General features: G+C 35.8%; 5 protein-coding genes and 1 non-coding gene across 7 annotated transcripts; 3 read left to right on the plus strand and 3 right to left on the minus strand.

Moving 5' to 3' along the window:
- Positions 1–1,509: 1,509 nt before the first annotated feature.
- On the minus strand, positions 1,510–1,582 carry TRNAA-AGC (transfer RNA alanine (anticodon AGC)). Its single transcript has one exon. It is a non-coding gene; the product is annotated as a tRNA-Ala (tRNA).
- LOC104710709 (uncharacterized) lies at positions 1,545–4,238 on the plus strand. Of its 2 annotated transcripts, none has more exons than XM_010427348.3 (10): positions 1,545–1,903; positions 1,981–2,042; positions 2,106–2,249; positions 2,346–2,456; positions 2,546–2,738; positions 2,913–2,971; positions 3,063–3,115; positions 3,203–3,425; positions 3,529–3,637; positions 3,724–4,238. In XM_010427348.3, exons 1-10 carry the CDS (start codon positions 1,705–1,707, stop codon positions 3,984–3,986), a joined length of 1,416 nt encoding a protein of 471 aa, XP_010425650.1. In that variant the 5' UTR covers positions 1,545–1,704; the 3' UTR covers positions 3,987–4,238. The 2 variants fall into 2 exon arrangements, with proteins under 2 accessions (XP_010425650.1, XP_087323928.1); XM_087467802.1 differs by having other exon boundaries at positions 1,668–1,903; positions 2,170–2,249.
- Positions 4,239–10,115: 5,877 nt separating this feature from the next.
- LOC104715106 (F-box protein SKIP19-like) lies at positions 10,116–11,561 on the minus strand. The gene is made up of 2 exons (XM_010432550.3): positions 11,143–11,561; positions 10,116–10,790 (listed from the first exon to the last, which is right to left on the minus strand). The coding sequence occupies exons 1-2, from the start codon at positions 11,523–11,525 to the stop codon at positions 10,241–10,243; spliced, it is 933 nt and encodes a 310-aa protein (XP_010430852.2). The 5' UTR covers positions 11,526–11,561; the 3' UTR covers positions 10,116–10,240.
- A 2,843-nt stretch (positions 11,562–14,404) lies between these two features.
- On the plus strand, positions 14,405–15,617 carry LOC147937895 (uncharacterized). Its single transcript, XM_087465345.1, has 3 exons — positions 14,405–14,457; positions 14,522–14,861; positions 14,910–15,617. Exons 1-3 carry the CDS (start codon positions 14,405–14,407, stop codon positions 15,615–15,617), a joined length of 1,101 nt encoding a protein of 366 aa, XP_087321471.1.
- Positions 15,618–15,779: 162 nt separating this feature from the next.
- LOC104715107 (putative F-box protein At3g23970) lies at positions 15,780–16,748 on the minus strand. The gene is made up of 2 exons (XM_087465346.1): positions 16,636–16,748; positions 15,780–16,587 (listed from the first exon to the last, which is right to left on the minus strand). Exons 1-2 carry the CDS (start codon positions 16,746–16,748, stop codon positions 15,780–15,782), a joined length of 921 nt encoding a protein of 306 aa, XP_087321472.1.
- A 330-nt stretch (positions 16,749–17,078) lies between these two features.
- Positions 17,079–19,151, plus strand: LOC147937896 (uncharacterized). Its single transcript, XM_087465347.1, has one exon. The coding sequence runs from the start codon at positions 17,079–17,081 to the stop codon at positions 19,149–19,151; it is 2,073 nt and encodes a 690-aa protein (XP_087321473.1).
- The last annotated feature ends 18 nt before the right edge of the window (positions 19,152–19,169 follow it).

Below are 19,169 nucleotides of genomic sequence, written 5' to 3' on the forward strand. Positions count from 1 at the left end.
TTATTATATTATCGAGTTGTGTATAAAGTTACACTGGTCCAACTGGACCGGAGAAATATATTAATTTATATATATTATTAATTTACTTAGTATTAATTTATAGAGATTTTACTTTTTAGTTGCTAAAAAGTAATATTATTATTCGAACAGAATGATATTATTATTACTGTTATTGTTATTGTTATTATTATTTGTTATTATTAGAATGATATTATTATTACTGTTATTGTTATTGTTATTATTATTTATTATTATTATTAGGATTATTATTATTATTAGTATTATTATAGAAATCAAATTATGGTAAAGAAGTATTAGAATACATATATAGTTATATCAATAACGCTTTTTTTCTAGTTGTACTCAAATCATACTCCAGTCATTTTGTCATTCAAGAATATAATGTGACCACTTCTCATCTGAATTCACTTTATGAAACTATACATGAGATATCAAATGAAATATGTTTTTGTTTGGAGCATTTGACTAGCAAGTTTTTGTTTAACATAATTTTAATTAAATCAATTTACTTCAACATGTCTTATATTGGTGTTGTTAAAAAATAGTAAGATGAGGATTTAATCCGTATTAAAATACCAAATTAATTATATTTTAACTTTTTAGTAATATTGATTCAGTTCTGTTCCATCAAACAACTCGTTCTCCAATATAACTCGTCCATGTTATTTGAAAATTTTAATATACTAAATATTCATAATTTTAGAAATTTTATTAAGTTTGGATATATAGCAGTTATAATATTTTAAATTTCTTTAAAGTTTAAAATTTACTATATACGGTAAAAAATTAAACAGTACAACTAAAAAATCAAATTCAACCATATACAAATATTAATTTAGTTGTTTATTAAGTGAATTTTCCTGCTCATTTGGATTCATGTTTTTTGTTTTTATAATAAGACCCTGAATGATTCTCTAAACATTTTTGTCGATGTGGGACGTTAAACACATATTTTTACATTAGTTGGGTGACATATGTCCTTTTTTAAAAAATTCGAATCATAATATATAACAGAGACACACAAATTAGATTTTTATTAATTTTATGCATTATATGTATATATTTTTACATCTTTGCCTAAAAGCCAAATTATACGTCTTTCTTTTATAAGGATCGGATTCAAACCCGGATTTGATGAAAATTGCAAGGATTTCCCCTATATCTATCAGATATTTCTATGACTATAACATAAGATATTTCTTGAAACATTTACATACATCTGACTATCTTAAGTGGCGGTATAAAACCAACATTAGAAAATGATGCTGTGTGGGGTATATAATGCTGATATGATACGAAAAATCTTTTAAGACATTTTAAGTCTATCACCATGTGTGTTAGCTCTGGATAGTTTTTCCAATATCTGTATCTAATTTATCAAAAGCTTTTGGGGTCTTTTCTAAAGTTTGTAAAAATTAGAGATGTCTTTTTTAGCAAAGACGAGAAAAGAAAGGTTAAAAATGAAGAGAAAAAAAAATAAAGCCAAAGTGGAGATGCGGGGTATCGATCCCCGTACCTCTCGCATGCTAAGCGAGCGCTCTACCATCTGAGCTACATCCCCATTGTTGATTATTCATTAGTTTTAAAGTTAATAATAACACATCTGAGAGCTTCTTATAGACTCCCAAGTTCCTTCCGACTTCTCTCTGTCGTCGGAGTTTTGCAGATTTTGAAATCGCAAAGATGCTGAGAAAAATACTGACGCAAGCACCCTCTCGCCGTCTTATCTCTTCCGGTTTCCCTCCTCTCTTCACCAAATCCACTATTTCACCATTCTCTTCAGTATCCTCTTCCCCGGAGCCACCGTCCTCAGAGAGTAACACCGTCGAACAGCCCGGAACAACAATCTCCGTCGACCGTTCCGCTCTCTATAATCCCCCCGGTACTTATATCACACTCTCACACTCTATATGTATTCAATTCGATAGATTTGAGGTCTGATTTGTTGGGAATTTTCAGATCATTCTCATGAATCCACACCTGATTCGGAGCTCGTTAAGCATCTCAAGAGTGTTATCAAGGTAGCTTGCGATTTTGATACATTTTTTGAGTAGAATTGTTGATGAATTTGGTTTATACATTAGTTTCGAGGTGGTCCAATCTCAGTAGCAGAGTACATGGAGGAGGTTTTGACTAATCCTAAAGCAGGTTTCTATATGAATCGTGATGTGTTTGGAGCTCAAGGTGATTTCATTACTTCCCCAGAAGTTAGTCAAATGTTCGGCGAGGTTGTTTACTTAGCAATTTCTTGTAATGTTTCGTTTTATGTTTATGCTTGGGATTAGAGATTTTTCTTACTTGGTGTGTTGTGTTGTGGTCTTTAGATGATTGGTGTATGGACTGTGTGTCTTTGGGAGCAAATGGGAAGACCACAGAGGGTCAATCTTGTTGAGCTAGGTCCAGGTCGTGGAACACTCATGGCGGATCTCCTTCGTGTGTGTATTTATGCTTTTTTGTATTGTATTCTTGGGATTTTGTAGATTATCTCATTGCTGACTGCTGAAAATATTGACTTGACTTGTAGGGTACATCAAAGTTTAGGAATTTCACGGAATCATTGCATATACATTTGGTGGAATGTAGTCCTGCATTGCAGAAGCTACAGCACCAGAATCTGAAATGTACAGATGAGAGTAGTTCGGAGAAGCAAGCTATTAGTTCACTAGCTGGGACACCTGTTCACTGGCATGCTACTCTTGAAGAGGTGCCATCAGGAGGTATGCAACTTCTGTTACATTTTTTCTTAGAATTTATGACTTGCTAATTGTGGTTATTACTGAGGTTGTGGTCTTAATATGTATACAAAGTCGACATACAATTATTGTCTTGATCATCCAAAACAATGATGCTTTTCATCTTTTCTCATGGTGTCTCTTGTGCTTCTGTGGCAGTACCAACATTAATCATTGCTCATGAGTTTTATGATGCGCTTCCAGTTCATCAATTTCAGGTTAGTTTGGAGATTATGGTTCATAATGCAATGCAGTCTCCTTCTCCTTTTAGATTAGTATGTGTATCTTATGTAGACTCCATATCTGCAGAAAACTTCCCGTGGCTGGTGTGAGAAAATGGTTGATATAGGAGAAGATTCAAAGTAAGTATTAGGCAAATCAAAGAAAAAGTATGTATATCATTTGTGGGATTTGCAAAATCATGAATATTTGTTGCCTTGTTGGTTTAGGTTCCGGTTTGTTCTATCCCCACAGCCTACACCTGCAGCCTTATATCTCATGAAACGTTGCATATGGGCTACACCTGAGGAAAGGGAGAAACTGGAACATGTCGAGATCAGCCCAAAGTCAATGGATTTGACACAAGAAATGGCAAAGAGAATAGGTTCTGATGGAGGTGGAGCACTTATAATCGATTACGGGATGAATGCAATCATTTCAGACAGTCTTCAGGTTTGTGGCCTCAAAATGTTATGATCATGTTTAATAGCTAAAATATCTATAGAGATACTTTAACCATCAAATTCTGACTCTGTTATGGCAAAACTATCTTCAGGCTATTAGAAAACACAAGTTTGTCAACATACTGGATGATCCCGGGTCTGCCGATCTAAGTGCTTATGTCGATTTCCCATCAATAAAACACTCGGCCGAGGAAGCTTCAGGTTTGTTCCTATACTAGCAGCTAGTCAGTTCGATGTAGAGAGTTAGCTAGCTTACTTCACCAAAAACAAATGTGTGTGTTGTGCAGAAAATGTTTCCGTCCATGGACCTATGACTCAGTCTCAGTTCTTGGGTTCACTTGGAATAAACTTCAGAGTTGATGCCTTGCTACAGAACTGTAACGACGAACAAGCTGAGTCCTTGAGGGCAGGATACTGGCAGCTTGTTGGTGATGGTGAAGCACCTTTCTGGGAAGGACCCGATGAACAGACACCGATTGGAATGGGGACGAGGTATCTTGCAACGGCTATTGTCAACAAAAACCAAGGCATTCCGGCTCCGTTCCAGTAAGAAATATTGAAATTTTCATGAGAGTAAAATCAACCCTCCTTTTAATTTTATTTTTCTCTCTCAGCAAAGTAAAAATAAAAGCTTTTGCTGCTTTTAGGATGGAACAATCAGATGTTCTATAACACACACCACCTGTTTTGCATTTTTTTTTCTGACAAGTATTATCCTTTCAAGGACTTTTTGAAAGATGGAACGATTATACCGATTGGAAAATTTATGTGTTAATGTTATAATCTAAAGGTTCCAAAGCTATATTAGAAACAGGTTTGAGTTTTGACAGGTGCTAGTTGAGTCTACCGACAAATTATAAACAAGGAAGCTAACGTTTGTTAGGCTACACATAGGCGTTAAAACTCTTGGAAGATGGTTAATGTGTCTAGATGTTTGCCACTTTTGATTCTAATTGTCAATATGTTTTCAGTGCTTCATCAAATATTTTAGTCGTTATTGAGTCGTTTTTTGGTAAAAAGATGGTTCAGGACAAATGGTTTGGGATAAGTAGAAAGTGGTCGAAGGAATAGTGAGACTAAGCCCCCGAGAGTGAAATGCCCTTTTAAAATGTTGAAAGAAGTAAAAAATTTCTCCCCTCGTGCCCTCTCTAGTTAGAAAGAGAGTTGTCAAAATGTACCAACCAGAGTCAAACCAAAACAACCACACCGAACATGTATGTATCACAAAGATAGGCCAAAAGTCTATACACAAATGGAACTTACGGCACTATACTTTGTCATATCTTAACAAGGAAAATATATATAACTCGCGGGTAAGTTTTTTTTAAAATTTTTTTTTGTTAATATACTATTTTGTTAATTTTAGTGATTTAATATATAAATCGTGGTATATTGCACAATAATTTTTGTTTACTACAATCTTAATTAAATCAGTTTGATTCGACATATTTTATATTGATATTGTTAAAACATTAAAATGATGATTTAACCCGTATTGAAATATCATATTACTGATACTTGATTTTTTTGTATTATCAATTCAATCATGTAATGTCATATAACTCGTCGTGTAATATAACTCGTTTGTGTAATTTTGAAAATTTAATATGTTTAAATATTTATACTTTTAAATTTTTATTAAGTTTAGATATATCAATTATAAATTATTAACTTCTTAAAATTTTATAATTTACTATATACAGTAAATTTACTATATATGTATGTTGAACACACACTTTTTATATTAATTGAGTAATATATGTTTGTTTTAAAAATTTCAAATCACAATATAAGCAGGAAAAATACACCTATTTTATTAACTTTATATATTATATGATGATTCACTACATTTAAATTTTAAAATCAAAAAGAGATGATAGGAAAATAATTTTTTAAAATCTGGAGTAAATCTTTTAAATATCTATATCAATTATAGAACATTATATATATGGATATTTAAAATATTTTAATTGTGTTTGGTTATAAGAATAGTAGAGAAAGATAACTAAGCTTGTTTGGATATGAATATAAGCATCAAAAAGCATTCAATGCAAAAACTTTGCAAAAAATATTTTTTGAGCAAAAACTGCTGCAAAAATACTAGTATAGATTCGTCGTGCTAACTTTGAAATATAGGACTACGAGAAATTATGTTGGTAAGTCATTTTTTGTGTGGAAATTGTGCTTTAACAACTTCTTGTAATATATCTTTTCTTTTGTAAGTTTTTGTCACAGTTGTTAGGACATGGTCTTCACATTCGACGATATTCCCTTTGAGAAATAAATTGATCGCCTTGATGCATTTCATGCATGGATGACTTCACAAGCCCTTGTAATACAAAAGTTGACAACATGGCTGTCTGGAGCGTAACGAGAATGGTGGGTCTCACTTGGTGAATATCGACAACAAAAAGTCTATCAGACAACAATACCGTTGCTTCTTGGCGAAATACACAGAGAATTCATCGGCATGCCTACCTATCTAAAAGAAGAACTACAAGAAGAATTCTTCAATTCTTCTCGGCAAAATGTTGTTCGCTGAGAAAAAGAGATTTGGTACAAAAATTTGAACGTCAAACACGGCGGTATTATGAGCTCAACGGTCTTAACAATCCAATCTTGAAGCAAGTGTATCTCTCCTCCATTGACTTTAAATTCGGACTTCTTTGTCTCATTACCATTCAAAGAAAATGTTCTCACCACTCCAACAAAAGCAAGTCATGCGGATATGCCACCTACACTATTGCAACAAGCTAATGAAGAATGCGACCAACTCGTAGGCCAAGGCATTGTTTCTTCTATAAATTCACTATGGGCATGCAAGGCGTTCTATGTCAACAATCACGCTGGACAAGCAAGGGGAAAACTCAGATTGGTTATTGATTATAAGCCATTTAATCAATATCTATAAGATGTCAAGTTTCCTCTCCCGAATAAGAAGACACTTCTCCAACATCTTCAAGGTGCAAAACTATTCTCAATATTCGATCTAAAATCCGGTTTCTGGCAACTCGGCGTTCATCCCGAAGAAAGATACAAGACGGCATTTTGTCTACCGAATCGTTATCTACACATGGAGACACGAAATGTACCAAGGTTATATGATTTAGACTTTTTGGTCCCCTCTTGCTTCCTACAGCATTACCAGATTGTATATGTAAAGTACCTATAGTTTATAAAGTACCTATATGTAAAGTACTTATAGTTTAATTAGATGATGTTTTAGAAAAAAATTAAGTGTTACATGTAGAAGAGATATAGCAAATTTCAACTTCAAAACTTATAATTACTAACTAGATACGGACCCGCACATACGTGCGGGGATATTTTCATTAGTTTTTTTTTATTTCTAAAAGAATTTGTTATGTTGTTGTTAATTACAAATTTGTTTTGTGGGTTTGTTGAGAGTTTTTTTTTGTAAAAATATTGTATTACAAATATTATGCATAGTTGTAAAATAAAAAAAAATAGTATGCATAGTTGTAAAATAGCTTCCGGGGATAAATTTTCGGATCAATTTTAACATAAAGTTTTTCTTAGTCCTTCATACATATTACAATTACGTTTGGCAAAGCTAATGGTTGTTGTAAGTCTTCTAGATTCGGACCCGCACGTACGTGCGGAATTGATTTCAAAAACTAAGTTTACTATCCTGTATGCATTATATTATATACATGTGAGGTAATACTTGTAAACATATTTTTTAGGAATCAACATTCATAATCCAAACTTGTACCTGTTTAGTAATAGATTTGTTTTTAGTTCAGTTTATACAAACAGAATAATTAAATTCGTTTTTGTTATAAGTAAAGACAAAAAAAAAAGAGAAAGGTGGTATGTCTATTTCGAGATCTCAGATTCGTCTCATCCCATATATATCATGTTTTCTCATTCATAACTATAGTTTAAATAATAATTTACTGATTTAAAATATTATATTTTATTCCAACAGATTAAAACATAACTAAAAGATTTGGTATAACATTTATAACCCGAATGTATATCAGTTGGGCATTTGGTACAAATTATTTCATATCTATTACAAATTATTATAAGATTTTAATACTATAGATTAGATAATATATACCTGAAAATTTATAGATTATATTTACTTATTTGGTTTATCATTGTAAGCTCGCAAGTAACCTGAAAAGCTGCGGGTTCACTGGAAAATTAAATAAATCTCGTTCTGTTTTCTTTCTCCCAAAATTTTATTTCGAATTTTAGTTGTCCAACCTTAATTAGTGATGTAAGTATGCATGCTTTGAATTAATTTTGTGCCAAATAGGTAATATAAAAATGAGTTTGGAAAAAGAAAGAAGCATAATTTAGAGTTTTTTTTCTTAAGAACAATTCTTCTAAACATTTCAGTAATTTATATTACTGAAATTACTGTTGGGTTTTAAACGGCCCAAGGAAAAAAATTCTGTCAAGAACTTTACTTTTTTTTTCTGTCAATGTCGAGAACCAAAAATTAGAAAGAGAAAGTTTCTCTGAAAGCAATTGGTGAAGACGCATGCGGTTCTTCATCCTTCATCTATCAGTCAAAGCAAGGCTCATCAGTCATCAACGTTGATCAGGTTCTTACAATTTTATTATTCTCTTGTTTTGTGTATGTTATAGAAGTTTTGAATCGAAGTGTGTTTTTAATTGTTTAGTTTTCTGTAAATTGTTTGTCCAACAAAAAAAAAGAAAAAAAAAAAGTTTTCTGTAAACTGTTCTCAAACTATAACTATGAGAAACTGAATGACTCAGTGACTTCAACATCTTGATTTTTATTGTTTTCGCAGAATATCATTGTCACCATCACAACTCTTATTTTCTACGATTATTGATCTAGAATACCAAGTCTAGTAAATGATTAAAATTAAATATAAACTTTTTCTTGCAAATCCGATTATGGGTTCTAGGCATAATATTAAAGTGATGCTCGATTTTGTTAAAACTATTCTGATAATAGATGATTTGAATGACCTTTCTAATACACTTTTTTTTGCCGTCAAATATACTCTCTTACATTGGAAAGAAAGACAAAATCAGTTTCTTTTTTGTCATGTTAATAAGTTAGACAAAAAGCTAAGCAATATGGATCTAGGCAAGAGAAGCATATGCAAGCACCTGCCATTCCATAGAAATAAGAGGTTAGTAATTTAATCCTCGTAACTTCTCATTTGAAAACTAATCAGAATAGATTTGAATTAATACTAAATAAACTTAGACAAAGTAATTTTTGAAAATATAACTCCTACATGTAAACCTTGTGAACCTTATAGTTATATGTACACGGTAGATGGTATCCTTTTCAACATAGAGAATTGATTGAAAATAGCTTCCAAGTTCCAACTATGATCATGATAGCATGCATCTGCCATTGCCTCTTAAATCTGTAATCAAAGAGAAACTTGCAAATCAGAAACATAATTCTTCTCAATTATTTTCCAATCGAGTTTAATCACAAATCTCTCTAATTCTTTGACATTTTTTTCTTCACTCCATCCTAAAATTGAGAAGTTGTGAACAGACATATAGAAGATTAAAACAAAAAACATTTAAAATAAAATTTGTTTCATCTATTATGCTGTTTTTTTTAACTTAGTTTTCTTACACATAAATGATGTATTCTCACATCATCATCATCGAGTATCATCTTCAAGGTTTCTTCTAAGAAAGTTGTATATTGCCTCAAACTGGGTACAATCTTCACTTGTATATTCCAAATCATTGTTTGCAGCCATTTTTTTTGTTTTTTTTTTGGAAAAATTTGTAATTTTAGATGGTTTGCAGTATTCGAGATGAGTTACACCTTCATTACGTCTACTGTATTTATAGTTGTAGGGCATGTTTAAAAAATTATTTTCTAGTATTTAAGATTTAATCATATCGTCTATAATTATAATTGGTAAGTTGCTAAAATTTTATATATAAGAATATTTCGAAATCGTTTAGAATATGGTAATTATCCGAAATTTATGTGTAATTTGTCAAAGATGATATTTTATTAAAGGAATAATTTTTTAAAGGAAAGATATTATAATATTGTAATCTCCTAATCGTAACAATATAGTTTGAATTGTTATATGTTACATTAAAGGTTGACATGCTAAATACGTGGGTAGATTTGTGAGAAGATTTGTTCAACTTTAGGAAATATACACTTTAATATCGTGCAATCATATTGTTTGGCTACAATTTTTATTTGTTCTTTTTAAGTTCATCTACACTAAAATATCAATTAATACCTGTTTGGCTCTGATTTTTTGGCTAACCGTAATCCTTTTAATATATGTTTGGCATTTCATGTAATAATTTTTTAGTCTATGTTACTTATTAAAAATGCTTCCCTTTTAATAGTATAGATTACCAAATATCCCTAAGAAGTCAACTACAAAACTAAAATGTAACAAGATAACACTTTCATTTCCTTGAGAACATATTAAAAATATATTTAAACTGTAACATTATACATGCACAACATATTAACGAAACTAAGTTAGGCCAAACCTAATGATATATCTTTAATTAGGCCTAGAGGGACATATCTAAACTCATTCGAAAATTAATGATCACACTTCAAGACAACCATCGAATTGTTCTTGAGAGTTACATTAACCCGCATAAAACTTTTTAATAACTCAAAAGAAATAAAGATACTTAAAACGACTACCGTAGATAAAAATAGCACATGAACGAGTTCATCATAATTTGTTGACCCAAAATAGAGAGAAAAAAAAAGAACGAGTCCATACTCAATAAGTCATAGCGACACCCCAATAAACTTGACAAGACCAGCAAAAAACCACCTCTCTATGCATTGCCACTAGCACTATGACAAGGGAATTCATAGAGGACATCATGGAAGTCATAAATTAAATTAGAATCTTCACAATCGAGAGACATTGTGATATGATATGGGAAATCACCAATTGAGTCATAGGTGTATCTCACAACTCTGATCCTCTCTAAACGTTTCCTGAGATCCTTGGAAAGATCGATGTTTAAACACCTGCGTAAATCTAGGTGTTCCAGGTAGGTACACCGGTCAAGAATGGCTTTCAAGCCCGTGCTGTTTAGTGCATTGGCAAAAAGCTGGAGGTGGCGTAGCTGGGGCATGCTTTCTGCAATTGCTATGGCATTATTATTAGGCTCATCAGCAAAAGACTCGACTATGCGGTTATACTTCAATGTCTTCAGATTTGGACAAGACTGGCCTACAGCTCTCAGAAACTGTCCTGACAATGCGCAGTATGAAACATTGAGGTCTTCAAGCAATGGAAGTTTCACAACTGCTTTCGCAATCCCCTCAGATGTTATTTGACTGCAGTTTGCAACTCTAAGGCTTCTCAGATTACTTGCTCTGCAAGTATGTGTATAAAAGTTAAAAACATCATCTAACAGGGAGCAGAAAAATAAAGATGAACAAAAACTTACTTTAATAGCACACAAACAACCTGACGCCAAGCGTTTTAGAGCATCAGAAGAATAACATTCTCAAAAACATGTGGATGTTTACTACTCTAATGGGAAAAAGACCAACCCTATTGAAAGCACCTCATTATCATAACCACTAAATCAACAAAACGATTTATATATGCACACAAAAACTCGGACAACGTAAAATCAATGTCTATAAGTATTGCATTCATCATAAATCAGGGTGAGAGAGAGAGAGAGAGAGAGAGAGAGAGAGAGAGAGAGAAAGACAGAACCTATCGGCGATGTAATTGAGGAGATTATCAGTACCGAAGTACCAAATATCGATCTCAACCAAACCACCTTGGCTACGGTCAACTGCGTGACGACACATGATCTCAAAGTCATACTTCATGCTGCTTCGCATGTCTCCAAGGTTGTGCATGTCAATCTTCCGCCACATCGAGGGGGTTTTACTGACGCGACGCCACGATGTGCACACTTTTTGAGCGTTTTCCAGTATCTCAATGACGCCAAGCCGTAGCATGATCGAAGACGTCAAGTCAGATGGAAGCTCCGCCCAGTTTCTCGGCTCTTCGTCTTTCATCAGCGAGGGCACGGAAGTAGAAGAGGAACCCATTGTTTTGTTTTTTTTTCCTCGAAAAAGAGAGGAACCCATTTTTATGAAAAGAGAGATGTCGAAGTGAACAAGTATAGTGGTAATCTTGGACCTTTCGGCTTCTGTCTCTAATTTTATACTAATTTGTTTCTCATTTCTCAAGAATAATGCAATAAATTGTTGCATGTTAGAATATACTCGTAACTCGTAAATAAACGGAAGATCAATGAACGAAAATAATAATAAATGGAAGACTCAAACATGTTCTTTTTCAATGCCTCGATTGTAACATTTCAAATAATAACTTTTGACCAAAAATATACAAACAATAATATTAGCTATACTTGGGTTCACTATTAACTATTAATAAAATTAATTAAAATATTAATTGTATTATTAATATATAAAATAGAAATTATCTGGATTTATGTTTAGTAAAGATTTTAAATAAAATTACTTTAAATATATAAATTTTGTTTCAAGTTAGCTACATTTTCAAATTATAAAATTACAAACTAATAAACTGAAATAATTATGAATTTCAGTTTTTAATATAAATGATTTAAATTTGAGTTTATTTAATTAAATATTTATATAATTATGGATTTAAATTAAATATGAATTTTTCATGAGAATGTGGTAGATCTGGAAAAATTCCCTTTTAAATATATATAATTTAAAAAAAGTTTCTAAACTTTTCATTAGTTTAGAAAATTTCGAAAATATATATATTTATATTTACTATTTATTTTTAATCAAAAGTTTGAATATAAGTTAGATAACTATTTTTAAATTAATAACTAAATTATTGATTTAATTGAAATAATCAAAAATAGTTTTGTTAAAATAATCAAAAAGTACATGGAGGACGTTTTTTTGACTAATCCTAAAGCAGGTTTTTATCTATATAAATCGTGAATCATCCAATTTTTTAAGGAGATTTTTAAAATACCTTTTTTCCTATGTCAATTTTCAAAAATACTCTTTTATGTTGTTCATTTTCAAACATACTTATTTATATATATAAAATAACTAAATTCTAAGTCCTAAATTTAAATACTAAACAGTAACCTCTCAAAACTAGATCCTAAATGTAAAATAGAGAACCCAAACCTAAAAAATAAATTTAAAAATTAATTTAACATATTGAATTTGTGTAAAAGATAGTAAAAATGAAAATATAAAAATAGGCATTTTTGAAAAGGAGTATCCAAAAAAAATATTTTTAACAAATTTTCAATTTTTTTGTTGCTAGTGGGTCGTTTTAGGTAAAAAGATGGTTCAGGATAAATAGAAAGAGAGTTGTGAAACGTACCAACCTGATACAAACCAAAAACCACACCAAACATGTATCACAAAGATAGGCCGAAAGTATATTCCGGGCTCGGAATCCCAGGGAGCTCTGGTCCATGGTCAAAAAAGCGCGGAGCAGTGACTTCATGCCCAGTTTTAGGACACATGTCATTAGCAGCATGGAGTGTCGAGGAGCTCGGACCCGAGATGGCCCAATTCAGGACTTCCCGACTCTCGAAGGTTAAGAGGAGCTCGGATGCACGAGGTGAGGAGCCCGAGGTCAAGAAACAGGATTCTCGGCTCAAAAAAAGATTCGATAAACTCAAAGATTCAAGCATTTAAAGAGAATAATTGTGTCATTAGGATGTTCCAACCAAATGTTCTATAACACCCATCTTTTAGCATTTTACTGACAGTATTATCGTTTCAAGGAATGTTTGAAAGAGATGGAATCTATACTAGTATTTTTGCAGCAGTTTTTGCTCAAAAATATTTTTGGAAAATTTTTATATTTGATGCATTAAATTTAATATTAATTACCAAAACTTCAAAATTAATTATAGGTAAGATTTAAAAAATAAGGAAATCTTTTTACCTCATTGAAACATAAATATATGATTACCTTTCATTTTTTATTTGAACTTATATTTAAATTATCTTAAATGATTCTATAATACATTTGGTTAATAAAAATTGTGATTTTTTCCTGCATATGATGGAATACAAAATTTTGAAAACGGACATATATTACTCAATAGATGAATAAAAAAAATACGGGTACAATATCCCACATCGTCTTAAAAAATTGGGCAATGGTTCAAAGTCATACTATAAAAGAGACCAAAATGATTCGGAATACAAATGAGTAGAAAGCTTGATTTATCACGCATTCAAACTTTTAAAACTTTTATTTGGTTTATTCTGGTTCTTTATTTTAAAGATTTTTAAAAGGTTAAATATGAAAATATTTAAAACTTTTAAAAAGTTAAATATGATAAATATTATACTGTAGATACACAATAAATATTAAAAATTAAGATGATATAGTGTGAGTTAAAATATCTCGGGATGGGGTTATATAGCGGGACGGGTTTTATCGATATTTATATAAATTAAAAATATCATTAATTTGGTGTTACAGGGGTAAAACATCATTTTATTACTTTGTTACCACTGTCGGTATTAGAGAATAGACATATCTAATTAAATTGATTAAATAAATATTATGTAAAAAATAAATTATATTGCGGTATTATACAGTTTATTTAACAATTATTATATAATTATAACATATTTAACCAACAAATAAACTTATAATTTAAATATTTTAGTTATAAATAATTTTGCCTGCAGTGTACCGCGGGTCCTAATCTAGTGATTTGATACATATGAAGCTCAACATCCTCCTTTTCTCTATCACTACAAGAGGAAGGATCATACAGAAAAAAACTGAATTCTCTAATCCTTTTTGCAAAGTTTAATCATATATATATATAGTCTAAACATAAATATATTATATCTAACGTCATCTTAACATTATAGAATGAAAAATATGGTACCATTAATGTTACTAGATAATATACATTAAATGGAAAAATATAGTTGTATAATAAAATTATTTTCGGAAAAAAGAATTTTGAAAGAGAATGGCGATTTCCGGGGCTATTGAGAAGGAAGTGTTGGATGTGATGCAGGGGCTGTGGAAACAATGTATGATAGTGAAAGTGCTTGGACGTCATATTTCAATCTCGGTGTTTGAACAGAAAACTGAGAGAGATGTGGAAGCCACAAGGGGCAATGCATGTGTTTGATCTTCCACGACAGTTCTTCATGGTCCGGTTTGAGCGAGAAGAGGAGTATTTGGCGGCACTAACCGGAGGTCCATGGAAAGATTTTGGTAGCTACTTGTTGGTACAAGCATGGTCGCCGGAGTTTGATCCCTCAAGGGATGATATTACGACGACGCCTGTTTGGATTCGACTGGCTAATATTCCTGTGACGTTTTACCATGATTGTATTCTGATGGGGATTGCTAGGGGTCTGGGAAATCCTATTCGTGTGGATTCTACTACGCTTAACTTTGATCGAGCAAGGTTTGCACGGGTCTGTGTGGAGGTTGATTTGCGATGACCATTGAAGGGTACGGTGCAGGTGAACGGCGAGAGATACTTTGTGTCCTATGAGGGGTTGAGCAACATTTGCTCTGGTTGCGGTGTGTATGGGCACTTGGTGCACTCATGTCCCCGGCGACCGGTTGAGAGGGAGGTGCCAGCCCCGTCCCCGCGAAATGAGGTTATGGTAATAAGATCGGAAAACCAAACTGAGGATGGTTTTACTGAGGTTAGGAGGGGTGGCCGGCGAGCAGGGTCACCACAACAGACGGTTGTTTTTGCGGCGGGTAGTTCGAAGGGGACCGGACGTAATCTTCGGGAAATCTCAACCAATGATACGGCGAATATTCTAGTTTCCAATAAGTTCGGAGGATTGAAGGATACGGAAATTGCATCTGATTCTACGGGTGGGAATATTACGTTGGATTCAAATAAGGAAAATGCGATATTGGCTCCCCAATTACCGTCTGGACGACGTGATAAGCAAGGGAAGGCTGCACGTGCGGGTATGGAGATTGGTAAAAACAAGGGGTCGAATAGAAATGGGCTTCCAGATAAAAAGGCCCAAAAAGCTAATGTGGGTGGGAATGGGCCTAAAACTCCTCTCTCCAGGTCCAATAGGCCTGGTACGGATTTGATTGTTGGACCCAAAAACGAAGAAGCGTCGTTGATAATGAATGGAAAACGCCTTCGAGTAGAGTTGGAGGACATCGGTCGAGCCGGCGACTATGGAATTTGCAGACTATGAACCTTGTTTCTTTCATCAGTTCGTGCTTCCACAACGACTTGGCTCCATTCCTTGTCCACCTCAAGGTTCATAGTCTGCAAATGCCATGGTCTTTTGCTTCCAGTCTTTTTGGAGTTGGAACTTTTTTGTGCGGAGATTACCTATAACAAGACGTGCATGTGTTTAGAAAAAATTAGTTTGGCAGGTGACGAGGTAAACGATCTCTTTATCAAAAGGATGCATTGCCACTGGAACACATCCGAGGCAGAGTTCAAGGCCAGGCCTTAGGTTCCACAGAAACTCCCAAGATTCCCTGGAGGATGAGCCACTCGTATACTTCTTGAGTCTCCAAATTTTAAGCTGCTGGGTTGGTTTCCTGGTATCAGTGTTCATATACATGAGCGGACCACATGAGATAGTGAGAGTAGCTTCGTCACCATGCCATAGGGGCTTCAGAGTCCCCTTAGCTGAGCGCTGAGGTAAATCTATGACAACACAAAGCTCACTAGGACCATAAAAATCATAAGCAAATATTACTTGACTTGCACGGCATAGCCAATGAAGATAACCATTAAAATTAATGGGATTGGATGGGAGGATGCTGGAGATGGGACGTTGGGTAGGGACGTGGCGGTAGGTCCAGCTTTTCGAATCAGATGAATAGATCTGAAAGCAAAGCCTATCTCTTTCCATTACTCTCACCCCTACGGCAGGGACTCCATACCGGACTACCTTGTAACCCACGTTGTTCATGTTTGCTACAATTGCGGTGCCTTGGAACTCATCCTGACGAGAAGAATAAGGAGGAGGATGAGGGATTTTGATCCATTCTCTCAACACAGGATCAGCCACACGAAAGGTCTCAGGTCCGAGTTCGGTCAAAATCAACCCGTCCGTGATAGCCAAGATACGCACTCGAGTGTTTTTGTTAGCTGCCTTTATCTCGTCCAGAAAACGTGAGACGCAAGAACCTAGTTGTTGTACCCACGATCTGCCATCTCGCACAATAGGTGAGTGGGCCTAGGCCGGGTTCGTCTACTGGGCCAAGAGCGAATTAGTGATCGGCCCATCAAGCCCGGAGAAAGGAAGAGAGCGCGGAGATGCTTCGTGTTGGCCAGTTCGCAGCTCGGTCCCGGTCAAAGATTCCCGCATTCAAGATGATTAATTAGACCGCGCAAATCGCGTCCTATTAATGGTGCATTAATTTAGTAATAAATTGGTCGGTATAAATATGTAAGGGGGGTGTCAGTTGTAAAGGATCGGATATTTTTTCCAGCAATAGCAATACAAGTTCTAATTCTCAAATTCTCTCAATTCAGTTCGGAACTGTTTTACGGCGATAAGCTCCTCCACAATTTAAATCACTTCGGAAGGAGAAGCTCGTTCTCAGTTCTCACATTTGGCGCTAGAAGGAGGGGAGTTATCGCCTGACTCTCGTCAGTTCCGACTTCACACGCAAGTACGTTTCACACAACCACCGCTATGGCAACCAGCTCTCCCAATGAGGCATCCTTGGAGGTGATCCAGAAGCTCCTGCAGGACTTGTCCGAAAAATCCGACCGTCAGCAAGCCGCCTCCGCCGCTCTCACTGAACGATTCGACAACTTGGAGGGTCAAATCTCCACTCGTCTGGAGGAAGTTACGACGTCCGTAGCAGACCTCTCAGCCTCCCACCGCGCGTATGCCGATCGGGTCGATCTCCTGTCCACTGACCAAAACCCACGTCGACGCGCTTTGGATTTCTCCGGTGTGACTCCACCTTATACCTCGCAGGTGGCAGCAACAGATGCCACTCCGGGAGATTCTTTTCCACCTCAGACCAACATGCAAGCAGCACCGCCGTTGGTTGGTAGTGGCCACACTCCGCTGCAGCCCGGCGTCGTCCGACCTTCCGAGGTCCCGGTCCGCCTTCCTCTCCCCGTCGAAGGAAACATTTCCACTTCGGGGTATGCTACCAATCCCGAGATCTTCCGCATGCAGAGTGAGATCCGGGACATGCGGTCTGTGATGCACAGTGCAACCACTTCTGCTCCAGACATATTTCGAGTGATCGAGGAGTCGAGGCGAACTCCTTTTTCCGATCAAATAGCCCGGGTCCGCATCAAGGATACTGGCAAAATTAAGTTCTCGAGCTACGAGGGAAAAGGAGATCCGACCAATCATCTCAAGACTTTCCTGCTGACAGCTAGCCGGGTGGACCTCGAGCCCCACGAAGCAGACGCTGGGTACTGCAAGCTGTTCGCAGAAACATTTAATGGACCGGTACTGCTTTGGTTCGCATATTTAGCAGCTGGCTCCATAACAAACTTTACCGAGCTGTCGACCTCGTTCGTCAAGCAGTATTCTAGCCTAATCGAAACTGCGGTGACGGACGCTCAGCTTTGGAACTTAAGCCAAAAGGCTGGAGAATCTCTCCGGTCTTACATAACAAAGTTCAAGGAGATCCAGGTCAAGATTCTCGGACTCTCGGACTCCACAGCCCTGGCCGCGCTTAAGAACGGCCTCTGGCACGAATCTCGCTTCCGCGAAGAGCTGTCCGTGAATCGGTTCCCAACCATTCAGGACGCATTACACCAGGTTTCGAACTGGATTATCGCGGAGGAAGACAAAATCGCCGCCGCACAAAAACAAAACGCTCCGCCGACAGGAAAACCACGGTTCGAAGCGCCCGCCAAAAAGACTCCGCCTACGACTCCGAAGTCCGGCCCGAGCACGTTCGCAGTCACTCAATCTCCCAAAAAGAATTCTCCAAAGAATTCACCATCCAAACCTCCATTTTCACCGCGCTCCAAGAGTGGTGTACTCCCAAGTAACAAGTGGGTCTGGGATGAGGACACGTACTGCGAGCTCCACAAAACCAACAGTCATTCTACTCGTGACTGTAAGAAGCTGATGCATCTCCTCGCAGAAAAATATGTGGCGGGAGAAATGCCAAAAGTCACAATCGAGGAATTGGAGCAAAAAACGGTTCCCGAAGTGGATGAGGATGCTCCACCTTCAAAGAAACCGAAGCAGTCTGATGGAAATGAAGCTCCCAAAAAAAGAATCGACGTGATAATGGGAGGATCGCGTCTTTTTCGGAACTCCATCACTGCGATCAAAGACCATCAGCGGAAGCTCACTAGTCCCCAGCCGAAGCGAGCTAAGGTAGTAGCAAGTGATCTACCTGAAATTTCTTTCTCCGAGAAAGAAACTGAGGGGTTGGACACTCCGCACGATGACGCGCTCGTCATCTCGCTTGACGTGGCGAATTACGAAGTCTGCCGAATCCTAATTGACACTGGGAGTTCGGTAGACTTGATATTCCTTGAAACGCTCACCAGAATGGGTATCGGGAAAGAGCACATCGTCGGACCGCCCTCACCTTTGGTCTCGTTCACTAGCGAAACGTCAATGTCTTTGGGCACAATCACATTGCCGGTGTCCACTCAAGGAGTGGTTAAAATGGTGGAGTTCACGGTTTTCGACCGGCCTGCGGCCTATAATGTTATTTTGGGAACTCCTTGGCTTTATCAGATGAAGGCAGTGGCCTCGACGTACAGAAAGAGGAATTGAAGCAAACCCAAGGCAGAT

This window comes from Camelina sativa, chromosome 9, assembly GCF_030686135.1.
Source record: "Camelina sativa cultivar CO46 ecotype springtype chromosome 9, ASM3068613v1".
Classification (NCBI taxonomy): domain Eukaryota; kingdom Viridiplantae; phylum Streptophyta; class Magnoliopsida; order Brassicales; family Brassicaceae; genus Camelina; species Camelina sativa.

Coding starts and splice junctions, on each gene's coding strand:
- LOC104710709 (XM_010427348.3), top strand. CDS start 1,705: ATGCTGAGAAAAATACTGACGCAAGCACCCTCTCGCCGTCTTATCTCT. Junction 2,457..2,545: donor TCATGGCGGATCTCCTTCGT/GTGTGTATTTAT, acceptor CTTGACTTGTAG/GGTACATCAAAGTTTAGGAA. Junction 3,426..3,528: donor TCATTTCAGACAGTCTTCAG/GTTTGTGGCCTC, acceptor AACTATCTTCAG/GCTATTAGAAAACACAAGTT.
- LOC104715106 (XM_010432550.3), bottom strand. CDS start 11,525: ATGGGTTCCTCTCTTTTTCGAGGAAAAAAAAACAAAACAATGGGTTCC. Junction 10,791..11,142: donor CTCAATTACATCGCCGATAG/GTTCTGTCTTTC, acceptor ACATACTTGCAG/AGCAAGTAATCTGAGAAGCC.
- LOC147937895 (XM_087465345.1), top strand. CDS start 14,405: ATGGCGATTTCCGGGGCTATTGAGAAGGAAGTGTTGGATGTGATGCAG. Junction 14,458..14,521: donor TTGGATGTGATGCAGGGGCT/GTGGAAACAATG, acceptor GTGTTTGAACAG/AAAACTGAGAGAGATGTGGA. Junction 14,862..14,909: donor ATCGAGCAAGGTTTGCACGG/GTCTGTGTGGAG, acceptor GGTACGGTGCAG/GTGAACGGCGAGAGATACTT.
- LOC104715107 (XM_087465346.1), bottom strand. CDS start 16,748: ATGCGGGAATCTTTGACCGGGACCGAGCTGCGAACTGGCCAACACGAA. Junction 16,588..16,635: donor ACTAATTCGCTCTTGGCCCA/GTAGACGAACCC, acceptor GCGAGATGGCAG/ATCGTGGGTACAACAACTAG.
- LOC147937896 (XM_087465347.1), top strand. CDS start 17,079: ATGGCAACCAGCTCTCCCAATGAGGCATCCTTGGAGGTGATCCAGAAG.